The sequence below is a fragment of the Neovison vison genome, chromosome 1 (genome assembly GCF_020171115.1).
Source record: "Neovison vison isolate M4711 chromosome 1, ASM_NN_V1, whole genome shotgun sequence".
Taxonomy (NCBI): Eukaryota; Metazoa; Chordata; class Mammalia; order Carnivora; family Mustelidae; genus Neogale; species Neogale vison.
Window position 1 is genome coordinate 274733328 of NC_058091.1, and position 22627 is coordinate 274755954.

A 22627-nucleotide genomic window follows, 5' to 3' on the forward strand; every position below is an offset into this window, starting at 1 on the left:
CAGGATGCTATCATAGGCAGGAGACAGTAAACTCCAACCCATGGCTACTGTCTGTTTCTGTGAAGCCTGCAGGCCCCACTGAGGCACCCTCACTGCTCCCAGGGCCTGCCTCCCAGCCCAATACCTGTGCCTTGCTGCTGTCTGGGTCCACGCTGGTAGCTACTTACACTGGGGATTCTGCTACTGGTGACTTCCAGTCACTGAGCAGAGGAGTCTCAGTCTGCCCCAGCTGAGATGGCCAGGCTCTCTTGGGAGGAAAGCAGGGCACCCAGATGCAGGTCACTGGGGAAGAAAGTTAAACTGAGCACAACGGCAGTCTTTCTGCCCTGTAACCCTTCACCCCACCCCCTTGCCGCTGGCCATTCCCTTTGCTGGGAGAAGGTCTCCAACTTGTGGCAAGGTGTGCCCCACATCCTGCAATGGGCAATCCAGAGAGATGGAACAGAAGTTTTCTCTCTTGTTATTATATAGCTACATGATATCCTTGATTTTACCTCTTGGCCTGTAAAGCCCAAAACATTTGCCAACTGGACCTTTACAGAGCAAGTTTGCCATCCCATGGGCTATCACATAATCTGTAAGATGGTACGAGTATGGAGTTAGGTGACTGGGTTCATCCATTACCTATTGGCGTGACCTTGGGCAAGGTCCTTCACTTCTCTGAGCCCGTTTCCTCACCTGTAAGATGGAGTCTGTAGTGACAGCAACTGCCATAGGCTTGTCGTATGTATATGCTAGGTGACTTGCAAACAATACCTATCAGGCAACGTGAGCAGATTTAGCAATTTGTGTATGTAAAAATAGTCCCAGATGTATGTCATCAAACAGAATTTATTAAGTCCCTATTCTGGGCCGGGCCCTTTGCCAGGCCGTGGTCTGGAGGGGAAGGCAGATTTGCTAAGAAAACAAAAACAATACAGTATGTCCATTGCTCTAACGGGACACAGCTGTGGGACAAATGCGAGTGTGTCCAGTTCCCTCTTTGTAGATCCAGGCAAGGTTTCACTGGGGAAATAAACCTTGAGGTGGCAAGCAGATGAAGGTCATACCTGGCTAAAGGAAGTGCACATCCAGAGAGGCATGACGGCTGCCAAAGACATTGCACACTCTTGTTGGGGGCCCAGCAAGAGTCAGATAGGCCTTGAGTCTGAGTAGGCAGTGTCTGGAAGATGAGCCTAAAGAGGTAGGCAGGCCCCAGGGCCTGGGGGGCCTTATACGATATCCCAAAAATTTGGTGGTATCTCCTGTAGGTGTTGGAGAGCCATTGGAGAAAGCAGAACAACAAAAAAGATCAAGATCAAAATCTGGCTTTCAGAAACCTTGCTCTGGCTCAGTGTGGAGAGCAAACCGAGGAGCAGTCAGGAGGTTGTGACACACCCAAGAGAAAACTGGTGAAAACCAGTGAAGGTGGTGGCTGTGAGAATGAAGAGAGGCAGTGGCTGAACTAGACAGGAGGTAGAATTGAAAGGCAAGAGTTCACCCAGGAAGTCTCTAGGTTTTTGGGTGGGGCAGCTAGGTGACCGTAAGGGAATAGCTACAATGGGAGAAGCAAGGAACCAGGGCAAGGTAAGAAGCTCTGGAAAAACAATTCTGAGTTGACTCTATGGCCATGCTCCCAGAATGAAGGCACAGCCGCAGCCCTCTCCCATGGCTCCCCTGGGGAAACAAGCCGGAGCCAGCACCACCGCCGCATTTCCCAGGCAGCGCCCCTCAGGGGAAACGGGAGGGGTTTGAAGAAACGGAGGACTTTTTTCCTCCTTCCTCTGCTCACTTGCTATGGCTTTTAGGTGAGCGTGCAGATTCAATGCAGGGAAACCTGTGGTTAACACCGTTTTCTCACAGGAAACCCAAATAAGAAGTGTGGCCCAGGCTGAAGGCCTGCACTAGATCAGACTAGACCTCCAGGATTCTTATTCTGCAGAGGACCCTGAGCAGTTGATGTGGGGGTTCGATTTCAGGTCCTCTCTGCAAGATCTCATTCGACCAAAGTGTGACCGACTCGTTTGGTTTTTTTTTCTTGGTTATTGTGAATTTACTCTGAATGATTCTTTAGAGGAAGGAAAACCCTTCTGGGTTTTTCATGTTTGGAATAATCAGGGACTGTTTCTTACATGTGCCTAGTACTTCCTGGCTTACAGATTGCTTTCTCAGCCGTGGTGATTTTCCTATTCACACCAAAACCGGGATTATTCTTTCCATTCTATGGGTTATGAAACAAGACTCAGAGGTAAAAATGGCTTTTTCAAGATCATATAGCTAGAAAGCATAAAATTATTCACCCATATTTGATGTAATATTCCATGTTGGCAAAACAATGGGGAAATGGGAGTCTCAGATACTAATGGTGAGAGTATAAACTGGTCTGGTCTTTTCACAAGGGCTCACTGCCAATAACTATTAAATGTGGTTACCAGTTACCTAGCAGCTCTATTTGTGGGTCCCTATTTAACCTCAACTCCCCTTAGACAACAGAGCTTGCAGGCAGGGAGCTGGGAAAAGTCAATCAGTTGTAAGGAAGGTCAGTTCAAGAGCATGTTATTAAGCTGGTCACCAATGCATGTAACTAGGGCTTGATCATGCTGGTACCCTCTAAAGACACAGTGAGAATGTCTAGGAGAAAGAAGAAGGGGGCATTTATTCACAAGATCCCATACTTGGTCATCATTGGTCAATGATGGTCCCATAGAATGCTCACTCTTTCACATCTCCAGGTTCGCCAAGTGGATTCCCAGAGGGATATCAAGAAGGTATTCATGTTGTAATCAGACAGTTTAAAGTAAAAAAGATTTGGGGAGGACCCGGGCCCAGGGACTGGAGTTGGCCCTGGAACACAGATCTCCAAAGTGAGGTCTAATCTTCAGAGTCTGACAGGTAGGGTTCTGTGGAGCTGGAATCATGGAGAAAGAATCCAGCCCCCAAAGGCAGGGAGAGAGGCCTGGCAAGAGATAGGCAGGATGCTTCTGTTTTCTGCGATTGGAGACTTTCCATATTCCATAGCACAGGGGGAAGAGAAGATCTGATAAGCAGTGCTACCAGTGATCAGAAAGCAGCAGAGACAAGGCCTGTCATGGTCAGTCCTGGGGCCAAAGACAGAATATTTTTTAAGATTTTTATTTATTTGACAGAGAGATCACAAGTAGGCAGAGCAGCATGCAGAGAAAGAGAGAAGGAAGCAGGCTCCCGATGCGGGACTCGATCCCAGGACCCTGAGATCATGACCTGAGCCAAAGGCAGAGGCTTTAACCCACTGAGCCACCAAGGTGCCCCCAAAGACAGAATATTAAACAAATGATTACCAAAAAGCAGTGGTTCTCTAATTTTGTGGGCATGAGATTCACCTGGAAGCTTAACAGAGATTTAGACTTCTGGGTCCCACCCCCAAAATTCTAATTTTGGTCCCCCTCTCTCTCTCTTTTAAAAGATTTTATTTATCTATTTTTTTGTCAGAGCGAGAGAGAGCAAGCCCAAACATGGAGAGAGACAGGCAGAGGGAGAGGGAGAAGCAGGCTCCCCATTGAGCAGAGCCTGATGTAGGACTCCATCCGAGGACCCTGGGATCATGACCTGAGCTGAAGGAAGATGCTTAACCGACTGAGCCACTCAGGCACTCGCTCATCTGGGTCTTGATAAGGATCTGGAATCTACATTTATAACAGTAATTCTCAGTGTAGGTGATCCAGAGCCATACCTGAGAAACAATGCCCTAGGGCCTAGGCTCTGAGCCTTATGGGGGCAGGAACTGTCCCATTTATCCTTGGTTCCCTCCCTAGTACCTGACACATAGGGACCAGATAATTGTCCATTGAACTGAATTGTTCAAAAGCTGCGCTCCAAAAGATATGTTTCATGTGAAGTCAGCTCAAGTCTGTAGTGTTTCTCTACCTACAGGCTCTGGGCAACAGAGCACACATAGACAAGTGGGATTCCACCAAACTAAAAACGTTTTGCAGACAGGGGTGCCTGGGTGGCTTAGTTGATTGAATGTCTGCCTTTCACTCAGGTCATGAACCCGGGATCCGGGGAGTCTGCTTCTCCCTCTCCCTCTGCTGCTTCCCCTGCTTGTGCTCTCTCACTCTCTTTGTCAATAGTTAATAAACTATTAACAGCAAAAGAAACAATCACAGAATGAAAAGGCAACCTACACAATGGAAGAAAATATTTGCAAATCCTGTATTTGATAAGGGGTTAATATCCACAATATAAATAAGTAAATAAATAAATACTCCAATTTAAAAATGAGCAAAGGACCTGAATAGTTATGTCTCTGAAGAAAACATACAAATGATCACCAGATACATGAAAAGGTGCTCAACATCACTAACCATCAAGGAAATGCAAATCACAACCACAATAAGCTATTACCTCACACTTGTTAGAATGGCCATTATCAGATAAAAGATAACAAGTGTTGTCCAGAAAGTGGACAAAAAGAGAACTGTTGTACACTATTGTGGAAATGCAAACTGGTACAGTTACTATGGAAAGCAATATGGAGGTTCCTCAAAAAATTAAAAATAAAACTGCCTTATGATCCAGTAGTCCCACTTCCAGGTCTATAGCCAAAAGAAAAGAAATCAGAATCTTTTTTTTTAAGATTTTATTTATTTGACAAAGAGAGCAAGAGAGCACAAGCAGGGGGAACAGCGAAAGGAGAGGGAGAAGCAGACTCCGGGATGAGCAGGAAGCCCAACGAGAGACTGATCCCAGGACCTCAGGATCATGACCTGAGCTGAAGGCAGACACTTAACCCATCTGAGCCACCCACGCATCCCATGAAATCAGAATCTTAAAGAGATAGCTGCACTCCCACAATCATCTCAGCATTATTTACAACAGTCAAAAGAGGGAAACAATGTAAATGCCAACAGATGAATAAAGAAAATGTGATATATAAATATATATACAATAACTGAAATATAATATAAACATAAATATATCAATATGTATCTCCTGCCATTTGAAGCAACAGGATGAACCTGGAGGACAGTATGCTAAGAGAAATAAGCCAGACTCAGAAAGATAATATTGCATTATCTCACTTGCATATGGATTCTAAAATAATCAAACTCACAGAAGCAGAGAAAAGGGTTGTTGCCAAGGTCAGGGGGTCGGTGCGGGGCGGGGAGAGGAAGTGAAGAAATGTTGGTCAAGGGGTACAAAATTTCAGTTAAGCAAGATGAATAACTTCTGAAGATTTAATGTATAAACAGTGTGACCCTAGTTAACGATATTGTATATGATATCCTTGAAATTTTCTAAGAGTGTAGATCTTAAGTGTTCTCATCAGAAAAAAGAAAAGAAAGAGAAAAAAAGAAAATAGTAGCCATGTGAAGTGATGGGTATGTTAATTAGCTTGAGTTCATTATTTCACAGTGTATATCAAATTATCGAGGTGTACACCTTAAATATATATAATTTTAAGTTGTCAATTATACCTCAATAAAGCTGGGGGAAAATATGCTAGAGGCAGTATGCGTAGGTGTAATGCATGCCCCTCTGGAGTCAGGACAGGGTTCCACTGCTATCTATGAAATCTTAGACAAGTCATTGTAATTCTCTGAGCCTGTTTCCCTCGGAGCCAAATAAAAATGATAGCGCCTTTTGGAGTTCTTGTGAACATTAAATGAGACAATGTGTGTAAAGTTTGGTCACAGCGCCTTGCACTCAATAAATATTCAATAGACGTTAGCTAGTATTGATATTCCGTTCCCCTTCTTTTCACCAGCTCCAACATCAGACAGGTAAAGAAAGCATTAGTACAATGAGAAGAACACAGAACTGGTGGCGGGTAACCTGGGTTCCAGTCTCTGCTAGGCCGGTTAAAAGCAATCATTTTATATATCTAAGCCTTAGTTTATGTACTAGAAAAAATGTAAATGATACCTGGCAACATTGGTCAATGATTTAATTCCTCCATCAACCAATACTTACTGAATGCTCATAATACAGACTTAGTCCCAATTCTAAGTACTCAAAACCTGGAGATGAATGAGCCATGGCTTCTGGGTGGAGGAACTCAGAGTCTAAAAAATTTCAAACGAGATGATGTCTGCGAAGATTTCCTACAGGTCAGTGACAAGACAGTCAAAAGAAAGTGCTGGTTTGACTATTAACTTTCCAGTTCCCAAGGCACTCTGTCCCTGCGACCCTCCATCTACCTTCTGTAAGTCTTCCTGGAAGGTGAGGGCAGGAGAGACCGTTGTAAATGAAACAAAAGTGCAGCCTTTCTTTCCGGAAGAGACAAGGAAACGGAGAGCACTGGCCTGTCTGATTTGATCTGGGATTGCGTACTCTGATAGAAAGCTCGGACCTCGCCCAGGCAGGCAACGCTCGCTGAAACGCTGGGTTAGAACCGGGGATCCCCAGCTACGCAAGCGCACTGTGACTTTCGCCCGGCGCCGGGTCCCACAAGTTCCGAAACCTTACGCAAAGTCTCAGACGAAATACGTAGGAAAGGCGCCGAGGCAACGCAGGCTCTCGGGTCACGTGACGCGGCGAGAGCGTCGTTGACTCCTCCCTCTCCAAGATGGCGTCCTTGCTGCAATCGGAGCGGGTTCTCTACCTAGTCCAGGGAGAAAAGAAGGTTCGGGCCCCGCTATCGCAGCTTTATTTCTGCCGCTATTGCAGCGAGTTGCGGTCGCTGGAATGTGTGTCTCACGAGGTAATGCAGTCGTCTGGTGAAGAGTGTGTATGTGTTGGGGGAGGAGAGGAGAAGGGTTTGCCCTAGTCACCGCGACGGGTGGGAAGTCATTTTCCTAGTTTGCTGATTGGCTCTGTCTTCCGTCACTCAGATTTGCTGGCGATTTAATTTGCTTATAATTTGTCGTTTGGAAAGAAGGAGCGGCCTTGGGTGGGGCTGAGCGGATCTTTTGGTTCTGGAGCGCTTTCGGATTGGACAAACCCGACTTTAAGGACCCTGGCCGTCTCCTGGCCGGGGTGGGGGGGTGGTAATTGGGTGGGTTGGGGAGGAAGATGTGGGGGTGATTATTCAGGCCACTTGAGGGTCGAGATACCGTCTTTCCATGACTGTAGGGTGGTGCCCACGGGCGTTCTCATTCATGCCCCTCCCATCTTGGAAGTTCTGCTCTTACTTTGGCCAGGAAATGGGCCTTGCTGTGTTTTGTGGCTCAGACCAAGGCCTGCAGCAGGGAAGAGGTTGGGTGGTTGGGGCGAACTGGGTTAAAAGCGTTTAGAATAACGTCTGTTCGTGTAAGAAGCTCATGGAGCTTCTCCAGAGGGTATGGTGCTGTCCTTCGCAGGAACAAGTGGGCGTTGGAAGTAGGATTGCTCATAACGTAAAACACTCCACCCCATTAAAAAAAAAAATTACCAAATAACAAAATCCCCAAACTTCTACAGCACTTAGCACATCTTGTTCATTCTGTAAGCTTTGGGGATTAAAAGACGAGTAACATAAATCCTGCTGTTGAATGACTCACAGTCTAGTTAAGGAAAAGCTGCTGGTAACAGTTAATGCTTATTCAGTGCTTTCTATACGCCATGTGGTTTATGTAAACTCATTTAATCCTACAGGCCAATAGAATGAATATTCTTAAAAAAAAATCAACAACAAAAAACTATAGTTAAAGCAACAGACACAGTGTTTGCCCTAGGTTACACAGCCAAAAATTTGGGGGTGGCAGAGAGGACCAATATTTAAACTTACGGCAGCCTTTCAAATCAGGATTTGAAACATGATTCAGAGAACTTCACTGAAGATACCTGGACTGTTAAAAATGCATATGAAAACGTTAAATACGTACTTTAAGCCATTTTGTACTTGATGAATGTACTTTGATAATGTACTTTAAGCCATTTTACTCATTTTTTAAGATTTTATTTATGTATTTGAGAGAGAGACACACACACAGTGAGAGAGGGAACACAAGCAGTGGGAGAGGGAGAAACAAGCTTCCCGATGGGCAAGGAGCTCAATGCGGGGCTTGATCCCAGGACTCTGGTATCTTGTCCTGAACTGAAGGTAGACCTATAATGCCTGAGTCATCCAGGTGCCCCATTTTACATATTATTAAAATTTTATTAGGTGTATTTATCTTAATATTAAGAATAGGCACAGAAAGGAGTTAAGTAATACAAGAGAAAAATCACTGCTATATTATATACAGGATATTTCTTGTGTTTTTTTCTCCATTAGCATCTTCTCTGTGTGTATCTCTTTAGCAGGTCCTTTGTCTTTTAGGTGTTTTCCTGTTCTCGCTTCACCTCCACTTCTAGAATTTATTGGATTAGATTCCCACATGGTGGTCATTAGAGAGCTCAGTCTCCATGATTTTTAAGGATATCTTGAGCTAGGACAGTCTGTCTTACTGTATCTTACTGACTCGTGTGTACCTCCACCTGTGAAGTGGAGGCCCTTTAGGATTAGGATTTGGGGAAGGGTGAGGCCAGTAAGGGCTTGAGGAGTCCAGAAAGTTCTAATGGAGAACCTGGGATTGAAGCTGCACATGAAGGGACAGATGGAATTTGAAAAGAGCCACAAGAAGGAACAAATTATAGTTTTCCTTTTATGATGAGTAAGTGCAAATATTAGTTAACAATACTGTGCTTTATGTTCCTAGAGGTTATTTGAGCAGCGACTTTATTTTTTCAAAGGTGGTCCTGTGTATAGCAGATGATGAAAAAAAGAAGCCAGTTTCTGTCATAGTATTTCTGTTCATTTAAATTTGTCTGTACATCTGTAGATGATTAAAGTTCTAGAACTGTCAAATAGGATCTACCTATATTAAAGAAAATAATTATTCAGAGCTTTAAAAATACAGTGAATTTATTTTTCTTCTTGGTTTTTGAGTTACATACAGTAAGAGTATCTTGCTGGCTTAGTAGTTTAATTTGCCATTTAAAAATCTGTAATCAGGCACCTGGGTGACTCAGTCGTTAGGTCTCTGCCTTCAGCTCAGGTCATGATCCCAGTCAGGCCCCCTGCTCAGCAGGAAGCCTGCTTCTCCCTCTCCCACTCTCCCTGCTTGTGTTCTCTCTCTTGCTCTCTCTCTCTCTCTCTGTCAAATAAGTAAATAAAAGTATTTAAAAATAGTAAAAAGTATCTCTGATTAGAGATTAGAGAACTTTTGTGAACATGTAATACTTCAATAATGAGAAAACTTTTAAAGTTTTCCTTTAACAATTTAAGTGCTATCAAGTTATTACAGTCCATTAAAGCTAAACAGTTTAAAACGATGAAAGGATATTTGATCAGAGCTTCACAAATTGTGTTATTTTACTTATTAGTCTGTTTATTAGATTATCATAGAGTTCTTCTTTTCCATGTCTTTTCCAAGACAACTTGTAACACATCTATTACATAAAATCCTAATGAAAGGGAAGAGGAAAGATCAAAAAGGAAAACTGGAAGGGTTTTAGGAAATACAGAAAATAAGAAAAAACATGGTTGAAGAATAAACCCTAAGCTGAAAACAGTCTAGGTTCTTTGGCATATCATTGGTTTCTCATGTTCTGGTGCAGTACATTTTAGAATTCACTATTTGGCATAGATGTAGATACAAGCTAGACTGAGTGCCTTTTCCTCTGATTTTTGATTTCTTGTTTCTTTCTAGGTGGATTCCCATTATTGTCCCAGTTGCTTAGAAAATATGCCATCGGCTGAAGCCAAATTGAAAAAGAATAGGTAAGATTAGGATCCGGTTTTTGTTTTTTTTTTCTGTTTTCCTGAACTATTTTTTTAATAGCTGGCAAGGAAACTTACGGAATTAACTCTTGTTTTTAACTGGCTGGTTTTCATTTTTTAGCATCACCTTTGCCAAAGATGAAATGTCTTTTGATTTTTTTAAATTAATTTTCTATTTTAGAACAGTTTTAGACTTAAGAATTATTGTGAAGATGGTAAAGAGAGTTCTGTGTACTTAATACATAATCTCCCCTATCATTAACATCCTGCATGATTATGGTATATTTGCCTCAATTAATGAACTACATGGATATTTTGTTATTAAATAAACATTTCATTTTATTCAGATTCCCTCAGTTTTTCCCTAATCTCCTTTTTCTGTTCCTGAATTCTATTTAGGATACCCATGTTACATTTAATAGCCATGTCTCTTTTGGCTTCTCTTGCTATGACATTTTCTTAAACTTTCCTTGGTTTTTGAGGACCTTAAAAGTTTTGAGGAGTACTGGTAAGATATTTTGTAGAATGGGGGCGCCTGGGTGGCTCAGTGGGTTGAGGCCTCTGCCTTCGGCTCGGGTCATGATCCCAGGGTGTGGGATTGAGCCCCGCGTCGGGCTCTCTGCTCAGCGAGGAGCCTGCTTCCTCCTCTCTCTCTGCCTGCTTCTCTGCCTACTTGTGATCTCTCTCTGTCAAATAAATAAAATCTTTAAAAAAAAAAAAAAAGATATTTTGTAGAATGTCCCTCAGTTGGAATTTATCTGATGTTTTTCGCGTTAGCTGGGGAAATGTGTTATGGGGTATAAGACAGTAGAGTTAAAGTGCATCTTTTATTACATCCCACAAAGGGTACATACTGTCAATAGAACTTATCACTGTTGATGTTAGCCTTAATAACCTGGCTTGAGCTAGTGTTTGTCAGGTTTCTCCAATATACAGTCACTCTTTTTTCCTCCTTTTTTATACTGTACTCTTTGGAAGGAAAACACTCTTATAGTGGGGAGTTATGTTCCCCCTCTGTGAGGATTTTCTACATAAATTATTTGGAATTCGTTTAAATGGTAGATTTTTCTCTCCTCTCCTATTTATTTATTTAATCATTTATTTAAATACTGGTTTTATACCGTAGGATATAATCCAGTACCACTTTATTTGTTTATTTTTTTGCTCAGATTGTTCCAGCTTTGGCCATTGTGAGCTCTTTCGGTAGACTCCTATATCCCTTTGGTGTACCCCCATTTGTTGCATGGGCTGGAGGTTGGGGAAGATGTTCATTCATTTGAGCGTTCTGTCATTTTTTGGGCATACAAGATACTACAAGATACTCCCGGAACTCTGCCTCAGTCCTTGAGATAGCCATTTCTCCAAGGAGCCCTGGTTCCTTTAATTGGAAAATGGTATTAAAAACCAAGATCTGGGTAGTAAGTGTGCTCATTGCCCCTGGATGCCATTTGGTTTTTAGCTTAAGCATGAAAGTCCTTTGCTACCAGTCATACCCTTATACCTGCATGGATGTGAACCACCATGACTTTTCTTTCCTGAACCTGAGAAATAACTCCTAATAAGCCAGACACTGTTTGTTTTATGATTAAAAATTTAATTTAATGATGTAAATTAAATTAAAATCATTAAATTAAATCATGTTAATTTTATGATTTAATCCTCAGACTATCAGTGAGCAGTTAACAGTGGGTAGATACCATTATTATCCTTATATGAGGACATTATCCAGATGGCAAAATATCGCAAAAAATTAGAGTTGTAGAACAGAGCTTCAGAGTAAGTCCAGCACTCTAGGAGTGAAATCTTGATAACCTCAGGTGGTGAAAAAGCTACAAGCAGCAAGGCACTGGGGCCCCTAAAGGGGAAGTGTCGGGGGAGCGTTAGGAAGAGTGGTGCCTAAGGAGAGAACAGAAAGCCCTGAAAAGGCGCTGCTTCTGAACTGTTGCAGTTTGAGAATATTCTTTGGTTTCTATGTCCGCTCTCTGGCGCAGCAAACAAGCAGTTGTTTTCCAAACCCAGTTTCATAGCCTATTATATTGTTGCCTCTCGAGTTTTCATTGTGCAACTGCTCAGTCCTTTCTAAAGGCATAAGTGGTGACCTCTCTTCCTCAGAAATCTTCGTGGTCTGTACAAGCCTAAATGGAGTCTGAAACGGTTAAATCCAGACTGTTTAGCAGTGATTGTCTCTGGAATAGGATTGGTCAGGCTCTTAATTCTTCGGGAACTTTAGTGATGATTACATTTAAAAAATAAATAAATGAACATACAATACTTAAATTTTAAAACAAGATTTTAATACTTTTTAATTTCCTTTTCATTGAAAGACAGCCCTCCCTTACAGTCCCTCTTGAATTCCTAACACCTAGGACACTGTGTGGTACATAGCAGGTGCTTGATAAAGACTTGTCAAGTGAATGAACAGTGGTCTTGTGTTACAGGTGTGCCAACTGCTTTGACTGTCCCGGCTGTATGCACACTCTCTCTACTCGGGCAACAAGTATCTCCACACAGCTTCCAGATGACCCTGCCAAGACCACCATGAAAAAAGCCTACTACCTGGCCTGTGGATTTTGTCGCTGGACATCTAGAGATGTGGGCATGGCAGACAAATCTGTGGGTGAGTCAGGCGGACTTCAACATGAGATTTTATGGAATTGGCAGTGTTAGAATTGCCCACAGATGATTGTTTCTGTTACCTGTTTACCTGTTGGAATGCGGGAGCTAAATTCAGCTCAATCTTCTGTGTTTCCAAATCCTCACATTTATGCACCATAATGTTTCGTCTAAGACTGGGTAAACCATTTAGTTTTCTTAGAGCTGGTAAAATAGTGTTGATAAATCTGTTGATAAATCTTTTTTACAATCAAAATATTAATGCTCTTCATAAAACATAAATACTCCAGATGATGAAAGACACCATGAACAAATTTAAAAGATAAAAATGACAAACTAAGGGGCGCCTGGGTGGCTCAGTGGGTTAAGCCTCTCTGCCTTCAGCTCAGGTTATGATCTCAGGATCCTGGAATCGAGCCCCGCATCGGGCTCTCTGCTCAGCTAGAGCCTGCTTCCCCCTCTCTCTTTGCCTGCCTCTCTGCCTACTTGTGATATGTCTGTGAAATAAATAAATAAAATCTTTAAAAAAAAAAAAAAAAGACAAACTAAGAAAAATATTTGGATCATATATAACAAACTAAAGATAAGTAGGCAAAAATGAAGAACCCTTGTAAATCAAGAAAGAAACCCCAAAGAAAGAGTAGGCAAAGGATAAGAAAAGCAGCTCATAGAAGTAGAAATAAAATGATGAATAACCAAAATGTGTACATGGTAGGGCCCATAGTTCAGTTAAAATTATCTTTATCTTGACTCCAAACTCCTCCAAACCTTGCAGATTCCATGGAAAGACCTTAACCTTCCATAAAGTTACAGCTCAAGTTTGTGTTTCCCTCCCCTGACATTTTTTTTTTTAAGATTTTATTTATTTATTTGACAGAGATCACAATCAGGCAGAGAGGCAGGCAGAGAGAGAGGAAGGGAAGCAGGCTCCCTGCTGAGCAGAGAGCCCGACTCAGGTCTTGATCCCAGGACCCCTGAGATCATGACCTGAGCCGAAGGCAGAGGCTTAACCCACTGAGCCACCCAGGCGCCCCCTCCCCTGACATTTTTTAGCCTTTTTTATTTTGACTCTTTTTTTGAGTATCCATAAATTGCCTTGTACTATTAATGCAAATTAAAACTTCACTGATTTGGCAAATTTTTTAGATCTGGTGTTGGCAAGAATATGGCACAATAGTTCTTTCCTATATTTCTACCTTGGAGAGCAGTTTGATAACATTTATTAAAATTTTATTTTTTAAAATTAATTTATTTTGTTTTTAAAGTATATTTATTTAAGTGAAGTATATTTATTTAAGTGAGCTCTGCACCCAACATGAGGCTTGAATTCACAGCCCCAAGATTGAGTTACATGCTCCTCCCACTGAGCCAGACAGGTGCCCCTGTTTTGTTTTGTTTTAAGATTTTATTTATTTATCTGAGAGAGACAGAGAGTGCAAGTGGGAGGGACAAAGGGAGAAAGAATCTCAAGCAGACTCTGTGCTGAGTGTGGAGCCCAATTTGGGGCCCCATCTCATGACTGAGATCACCACCAGAGCTGAAACCAAGAGTCATACACTTAACTGACTATACCACTCACCGCCCCCCCCCCATTTTTTCTTTTTCCCCAAACTTGGGGCTTGAACTCAGGACCCTAAGATCAAGACTCAAGCTGAGATCACAACTTGGACGCTTGGGTGCCTGGGTGGCTCAGTTGGTTAAGCAACTGCCTTCAGCTTAGGTCATGATTCTGGAGTCCTGGGATCCAGTTCCGCACCGGGCTCCCAACTCCATGGGGAGTCTGCTTCTCCCTCTGACCTTCTTCCCTCTCATGCTCTCTAAATAAATAAATAAATAAATAAAATCTTTAAATTAAAAAAAAAAAGAGAGAGAGAGAGTTGGACACTTAACTGATTGAGCCACCCAAAGTGCCTCTATTTATATTTGTTTTTATTTTAATAAAATAAATGGCATTTTATTTATTTAAATTCTAGTAGAGTTAACTTACAGTGTTACTTTAGTTTCAAGTGTACAGTAGAGTGATTCAACAATTTTGTACATTACTCAGTGTTCATCATGTTAGTGTATTCTTAAAAACCCCTTCACCATTTTTTGAAAATAAATTGCTTTTATCCTTCTGCCCACCATTTCCAATTCCAAATATCCTGGAGTATTAAAAACATGCTCAAAGATGTATGTATTTACATGAAATGTTTATCAGTAAAACAGAAAAATTGTGTGTGTGTGTTTGGACCTAAAGACCAGCTAAGGTGTCAATCACTTTTCCATCATTTGAGCATTTCTGGGTGGAGATTGCACTTACCTTTATTAAAGGAGACTTCCTGTATTTATCTTTAAAAAATTTTTTTAAGTAAAAAAGGCTTATTTAAGAAACAAAACAGGGGCGCCTGGGTGGCTCAGTGGGTTAAAGCCTCTGCCTTTGGCTCAGGCCATGATACCAGGACCCTGGGATCGAGCCCCGCATCGGGCTCTCTCTGCTCAGCAGGGAGCCTGCTTCCTCCTCTCTCTGCTTGCCTCTCTGCCTTGTGATCTCTGTCTGTGAAATAAATAAATAAAATCTTAAAACAAAACAAACGAACAAAGGAAAGAAGAGATAAGCAGAAACAGACTCTGGACTATAGAGAACAAACTGATGGCTACCAGGGAGCAGGTGAGTGTGGGAGTAGGGGAAGTAGGTGAAGAGGATCCAGAGTATACTTATTCAAGCACTGAGTAGTGCATAGAATTGCTGAAGCATTATATTGTACACCTGCAACTAATATAACACTGTACATTGATTATACTGGAATTTAAGAAGTCGTTAAGTGTTAAAAAATTCCCACAAAGAAATAAGGAGTACTCTGTGATAAGCACTGAGTAATTTATAGAATTGTTTTGGTTTTTTTTTTTTTTTAATTACTGAATCACTATATTGTATACCTTTATCTAACACTATATGTTAAAAGCATATTCATCATAAAATAATAAAAATACATAAAAATAAAAAGTTTAAAAATAGATCTTAGTAACTCTCTAGGATGAATTCTCCAGTATTGTACTTTAAGATTATGTGGACTATTCTATTTTTTTTTAATTAACATACAATGTATTATTTGTTTTAGGGATACAGGTCTGTGATTCATTAGTCTTTCACAATTCACAGCGCTCACCATAGCACATACCCTCCCCAATGTCCATCATCCAGACACCCCCTCCCTCCCACCCCCTCCACTCCAGCAACCCTCAGTTTGTTTCCTAAGGTTAAGAATCTCTTATGATTTGTCTCCCTCTCTGGTTTCATCTTGTTTCATTTTTCCCTCTCTTCTGCTATGATCCTCTGCCTTGTTTCTTAACTTGCACATATCAGTGAGATCATATGATAATTGTCTTTCTCTGATTGACTTATTTCACTTAGCATAATATCCTTCAGTTCTATCCACATCATTGCAAATGGCAAGATTTCAAATTTTTGATGGCTGCATAATATTCCATTGTATATATGTACCACATCTTCTTTATCCATTCATCTGTTGATGGACATCTAGGCTCTTCATAGCTGCTATAAACATTGGGGTGCACATGCCCCTTTGGGTTACTACATTTGTATCTTTGGGGCAAATACCGAGTAGTGCAATTGCTTGGGTCGTAGGGTAGCTCTATTTTCAACTTTTTGAGGAACCTTCATACTGTTTTCCAGAGTTTCTGCATCAGCTTGCATTCCTACCAACAGTGCAGGAGAGCTGCACTTTCTCCACATCCTCACCGACATCTGCCATTTCTTGACTGGTTCATTTTAGCCATTCTGACTGGTGTGAGGTGGTATCTCACTGTGGTTTTGATTTATATTTCCCTGCTGCCGAGTGATATTGAGCACTTTCTCCATGTCTGTTGGCCATTTGGATGTCTTTGCAGAAATGTCTGTTGATGTCTTCTGCCCATTTCTTGATTGGATTATTTGTTCCTTGGGTGTTGAGTCTGATAAATTCTTTATAGGTTTTGGATAGTAGCCTTGTATCTGATATGTCATTTGCAAATATCTTCTCCCATTCTGTCGGTTGTCTTTTGGTTTTGTTGACTGGGAAACTTCCTTTATTTTTACATTTCCTGTTCTCCATGGTTAACATCAGAGAGTAGAAGAAACTGTATAAGTCAGTTCAAGATCTTGAGTTGCTATTTATTTTTTATAGAAATTGTGGCATTGCTAACTCCCCATTGTCTTTTTTTCTTTCTGAATTTTCATTCAACTTTCTGAAACTTTTCAGACTTGGTAAGAATTCCCATCTTGGGGGCCAACTGAGTGGTTCAGTTGGTTGGGCATCTGCCTGTGGCTCAGGTCATGATCCCAGGGTTCTGCCTTCCTGCTCAGTGGGGAGTCTGCTTCTCCCTCTCCACCTGCCACCCTGCTCGTGCTCTCTCTCTCTCACTCTCGAATAAATAAATACAATCTTTAAAATTTCAGCCTACTTACTAGTCTGTGATGAAGCCCATAATTAACTCATGTCAGTTGACATAACTAAAATGAAGACGGACTTTAAGTACAAACTTCTTACTGATTTTTACGCAGTTTGGAAATAAATATGGGTCAGGTTTCTTTATTCTTAAAAATTCAATCCTTGATTCTGTTGAGTTTGCTTTTTGGTTTAGAATGCTTGAGCTCTCGATTGTTGCTCATTGGTGGATAGATGCTTCCTGAAATGTGATTTTTATTAGAAAGATTCTATAGCACGTTTAGATTGTCAGTAAATGTGTGTTTTAATATCACTATAGCAAGTTAGTTGTTTGAATTTACTTATGAATGTAAGTTAAATATGAAAAACAACCTCAGAGTGGCAGAGTATGTACGCCTCAGTGAATTGAAGAGTATTTTTTTTGGAACGTATTTTTCTGTGTTTATATTTTGTCTCTTGTTGTCAAGGTAAAGAAACAAAGCCCAGAAATCCAAATAGATTTCTCAGTGTTACCCTTAAGAGAATGTTTTATGCTTTTTAGATTATGAGCCATTAAGGTTGGAGAATTTATATTTCAGAGCTTAAAACCTGTGTTTACTTCTAGAAATCTTTTTCCTCTAGGGTATCTTGGCAATAATAATTGAATAGTAGGAGCTCTTAAAGAGTACAGATAATTTTTACTTTCATGATGATGTTGGTGTCTGAGAAGCTCTGAAACCACTTCAGAACTATTTGTTTATTTATAAGTAATCCATTGTGTCTGTAATGTGCAGAGAAATGAGATAGTTATGTTTCCCAAAGTGTTCTTCAGAGTAAATTGCCAGTTCTAAAGCAATTAGGTAAAACACTCATTTAGATTTTTTAAAATATTACAAGTAAAACATTTCTTTTACATAATTATTTTCGTGATTGTCTTAAGTAAGGCAACCTTTAAAATATTAATATACTAAAGGATGTCGTTGCCATTTCTTGCAAGGTGTGGCATCACCTTTAACAAGCATCCTTTGTGTTTTGAAAAAAGGTTATTTTTACTTATATAGATAATACACATTCATGTATTTATCACCCAGCTTCAGAGAGTAAACGTAACCCAAACAGTGTAAGCCCCTTGTGTAGCCTATCCCCACTAGAGTCCCTTCCTCAGCCTCCTGGAGCAGTAACCACCCCAGTCCTGAATTCGTGTGAATTCGTGTTTATCGGTGTCTGGTGTCCATGCATGCATGTAGCCACTAACAGATGTTTTTTTTCAATATGAAACACATGTAAACACACCGTATACATATCCTGCTACAACTTTTCTCTCTTAGCATTCTGCTCCTAGTACAGAGCTGATTTATGCATAAATCAGAGCCTTGGCTGCTGTAGTGTTGTGGGATTTACTTCATTTTTCCAGACTGATGGTTGTAAAACTGTATCTCATTGTAGTTTACTTTTTCCCTTTTTGGGGGGGTTAGCTTTATTGAGGTATACAGTTGACCCTTGAACAATGCAAAGGTTAAAGTGTTGACCCCCAACTGTGGGGAATCTGCATGACTTTTTGACTCCCCAAAAACCTAACTACTAATAGCTTACTGTGGACTGGAAGCCTCCCTGATAACATAAACAGTTGATGAACACATACTTTGTAAGTTGTATATATTGTATCTATGTAGTCTCGTAATATAGTAAACTAGAAAAAATTAAAAATGCAGCTACAGTGCTATATTGTATTTGTTGAAAAATATCCACATGTATGTGGACGCTCACAGTTCAAACCCATGTTGTTCAGGATTCAGCTGTATTTGTCATGGTTTTACTTTTAGCTTTCTGGAATAACCTTTTCCATTGTGATTTGTGCTGTTTGTTTCTTATATAAGAAATTCTCTGAATCAAGGTCATAGAACATAGAAATTGCAGTGTTACAGATAAGAGCAGGGTCTTAAGAGTCAGACTGCTTGATTTTGAATACCAGCTTTGCCACTTAACTATCTGTGAGACTTTGGGCAAGTTATTTAACTTCTCTGAGCCTCAATTTCATTTGGCAAGTGAGACTAATAATAAGAATCCCCATGTCAGACAGTTATTACATAAAATGAAGTGTAATACATTTCAGATGCTTGTCACAGAAGCTATGCATGTCTTAGTTGTGGTGGTGGGGCTGTTATCTTTGTCACCCTCATTATTTTTAATGAAAATTTCATTGTGAGTGTTCTGGTCTATATAACTCATAGGACTATTTCTTGGAAGTTCTGTGATTTTGTGTTTTTAAATTTCATTTTGTGGCCTGCAGATGAACTGTTTTTATGAAAATAAAAATACCAAGTTATGAAAATTTGTTTAACGTCCCTTTGTTTTGCAGCTAGCGGTGGTTGGCAGGAACCTGAAAATCCTCACACGCAACGGGTAAGTAAAGCGTCATCAGAGAGAGGATGAACTAAGAAGAGATGGAGAAAAAGACTGATGATCTTCCATTTTATCCATGGATGTGGCATATGCTTAGAAATCTGTGATGTTATTTTGGTGTCTGTTACACACAGAAAGTGCTTCTCGTAAGACATTAAATCACAATGGCTGTATTTTCTAGTCTGGCTTAAGTTGATGGAGAAACCTAGTTGTAGCTTTAGTTCTGTAGTCTGGCTGTGACTCAGAAAAAGAAAACAGTATGTGTTTATTTTTGGTGAAATAAAAAGTTATAAAATAATATATTTTTCCCCTATATGAAAAATACTTTCTTTCAGACATAAAAAAGCTATGTATCTATACACAGGGTTTTTGTTTTAATGTGTGCAAAGTGTAATCACATACCCGTATGTGTAAGTGTGTAAGAAAGATACCTAAGCTAATAATTGAAGATACCTTTATGAGGGGGAGAGTGACTTGGGCACAAGAGATAAAAGAGAAGTTTTGCTTTGTTTAATGTTGTTCTAAGTTTTCACAGTTAACAGGTATTGCTTTTAGGATTAGGATATATTTTAAAAATGAAAACAAATGAGTGGGGGAGAAGACACAGTACAAAATGTTACATTCTTAGAAATAGATAGACCTGGGGCACCTGGGTGGCTCAGTGGGTTAAAGCCTCTGCCTTCAGCTCAGGTCATGATCCCAGGGTCCTGGGATTGAGCCCCGCATTGGGCTCTCTGCTCAGCAGGGAGCCTGATTCCTCCTCTCTCTCTGCCTGCTTCTCTGCCTACTTGTGATCTCTGTCTGTCAAATAAATAAATGAAATCTTTAAAAAAGAAAAAAAGAAAGAAAGAAAGAAATAGGCCTGTGGCCATACAGAAAAAATGGGAGTAGTTGTAGGGCGAAATAAGTAATGAAGTAAAAGGAAGTGTAAAAGTAAAAAGTAAAAGTGAAGTAAAACAAGAGGGCATGAAATTTCCTAGCCTTTTCATTACCCATTTCTTCCCATTGTTAAACTTAAAGGTTCCATTTTAATTCTGAAATTATACAGAGGAATGTAATGAAAAGAAATTCTTTTTGAGGAAAAGGGCAAATTTGCCCACTGTAGTAATTTGTCTTCTCTGTTCATGTCCAGTTAGTGTCATTACTTACTTCTCATACTTCCTGTTAGCTTCCTCACAAAAACAGTTACTGTGTCTTCAATGTCTTACAGATGAACAAACTGATTGAATATTACCAGCAGCTTGCTCAGAAGGAGAAGGTTGAACGAGATCGCAAGAAACTGGCACGGCGTAGAAACTATATGCCTTTGGCTTTTTCGGTGAGGACTTGGTACAAAAAGGAGTGTGCAGTTCATTGTTCACAAGGCCTGTGTGTCTTGAGAACAGTGACCATTTCAGAAGGTGGCCACTGACCTTAGATTTCTGAAAGATGGGTAGCAGAGAAAGGTTTCTCAAATCATAGGTGGTTAAGTCCAGCGGTTAGGCTTTTGCCATATCATTCACTCTATTTGAGTTCTTTGAGTTTTAAGGACATTTGTGTTCCCTTTTTCTATCACTGCCCTCTCTCTTCTGATTATTCCCCAGGGCTAGTGTTTAATTTTGTAGATAAAACTACAGAGGAAGAGAGGCAAGTATTAGATTTTATTCATATTAGACAGGTAGGCCACCTTTGATATCCTATAGTAATGGGCTCCCAGCTCAAATTATTGTTTCTGGTACCTTCCTGTAGTTTTCCAGTGTGAAGAACACTGACTCTTACACAGTGCATTTTGCATGGTTAAATAAATAGTAATACATGCCAGTGTCATTGGTAGGAATTCTTCACAGAAGTCATTGACTACAGTCTGTGTGCTATCCAGAAGCAAAACATGAGGATATGGAGCTTTTGTTATTGTCCCCTATGTTTTATTTGCTTTCGTAGAACAATTTCTTTTCTGTATGCTTGCTTGGGGTCGAGCAGGTTGACATTGAATAAATAACATTGATTGAAGGACAGTGATTTGTCAGGCACTATTCTAATAAGAATTTTTCACATATTTTACACAACAATCCTGTGGTGTAGATTGACAGCTGAGGAAATGTAACTTGTCATACTGCTTCTGTATGAGAATTGGTTAAGCCATTGAATCCCTAAGGATTGGTGGGGTCCATATAAAAATATTTAGTTTAGAACAAAATAAAACATTAAGACATGCAAAGCATCTACATTACCAGAGACTTTAATGAAGTCTAAATGAAATTTTCAGAATAGCCCAGTGGTAGAATCAGCATATGCCCTAGTGTATGTAGGAGAGGAGTTTGGATTAAAGGCATTATTCTTCCAGCTTCCCTTATAACCTGCCTGCTGTATGAGTTTGCTTCTGTCTTATGCTGCATTTTTTTGTCTCTGTTGCGACCTGCTGCTATTTGGGGGCCTACAGCAACACACTATTCATGTAGTGGTAAGTTCTCTTTTATGATTCTTGCTAACCCTGAAGAAGTTAGCAGATGATCGCTGGTGTTCCAAGAAGACATTCATCATTTGCCATAGACACTTCACATAGTTCTGGTCTAAGTCATAGCTTAGATATTTTTAGATATTTGTGATTTTTAAAAAAATCATTTAGTTCAGTTTTACTCTACTAATGTAGTTTCAGTCTCCATGTTTGGTGCTTTTGCTAATTATTTTAAAAATAAGACGATGTGGGGCTACAAATTACTTTCTTTAAAAGGAGCTTTCAAATTAGCTTTTTTTTTTTTGCTTATTTCCCTGAGCTTCTCATGCTGGCCCACCCAAAAGTCTTTCTTGTGGTAAATAGGATGTATTAATGTAGTATTTGTAATCGGAATTTCTGAACTCTTTTTAGGACAAATATGGTCTTGGAACCAGGCTTCAGCGACCACGAGCTGGTGCAACCATCAGTACCCTTGCCGGGCTGTCGTAAGTTTGGACATTAAATGACTTTGAGGAGAAAAGCGGGTATCCAAATGAATTAGAGGAATGTGACATAAAACACTTGCTACTGGGGAAGAAGATTGTCATGCTTAGAAAAGACCCCAACAGAGAAAGAATGTTCTGCAATAGAAGAATACTTTAGTTATTGATATTGTAGACTTTGAAGGCGATCAGATGGACCTTTGAGAAATTAGTGTTTTTTATCTTTTAGCCTTAAAGAAGGAGAGGACCAGAAAGAGATAAAGATTGAGCCAGCTCAGGCTGTAGACGAAGTGGAACCTCTACCTGAAGATTACTATACAAGACCAGTAAATTTAACAGAGGGTAATATTTTACTTTTTTTCCCCTTGGTTTCTATTTTACACCTAATTCTGCTTTTGTTACTAATATGCCCTGAGTTTTGAGATTTTTGATGGCGTCATGGTTGTTAGTAGTAACATAAATCCAGTAACAAATGAAATAGATATAATCACTTGAAGAACTTTAAGATGTCAGATTTCTCTATCGTAGTTTTTTGAAGAACTATTCACAAAGGAAGTGTTGTTTCATGTGTTGGAAGGACTGTTCACAAAGGAAGTGTTGTTTCAAGTATTATCTCAGAAGTCTCATTTTGAGTGAGTCATTGTAA

General features: G+C 40.2%; 1 protein-coding gene across 2 annotated transcripts in view; it reads left to right on the plus strand.

Annotated features, from left to right (window-relative positions):
• Nucleotides 1-6496: 6496 nt before the first annotated feature.
• The window catches only part of DCTN4 (dynactin subunit 4), a 30994-nt gene continuing 14863 nt past the window's right edge, over nt 6497-22627 (plus strand). Inside the window, exons 1-8 of one of the 2 annotated variants that reach the window (XM_044231278.1) lie at nt 6497-6661; nt 9573-9643; nt 12082-12260; nt 19022-19065; nt 20276-20383; nt 21485-21505; nt 21911-21984; nt 22211-22323. In XM_044231278.1, coding sequence (XP_044087213.1) covers nt 6527-6661; nt 9573-9643; nt 12082-12260; nt 19022-19065; nt 20276-20383; nt 21485-21505; nt 21911-21984; nt 22211-22323 — 745 coding nt within the window. In that variant the 5' untranslated portion in view covers nt 6497-6526. The remainder of the gene's footprint in view (nt 6662-9572; nt 9644-12081; nt 12261-19021; nt 19066-20275; nt 20384-21484; nt 21506-21910; nt 21985-22210; nt 22324-22627) is intronic. The other variant, XM_044231285.1, reaches the window with a different exon arrangement.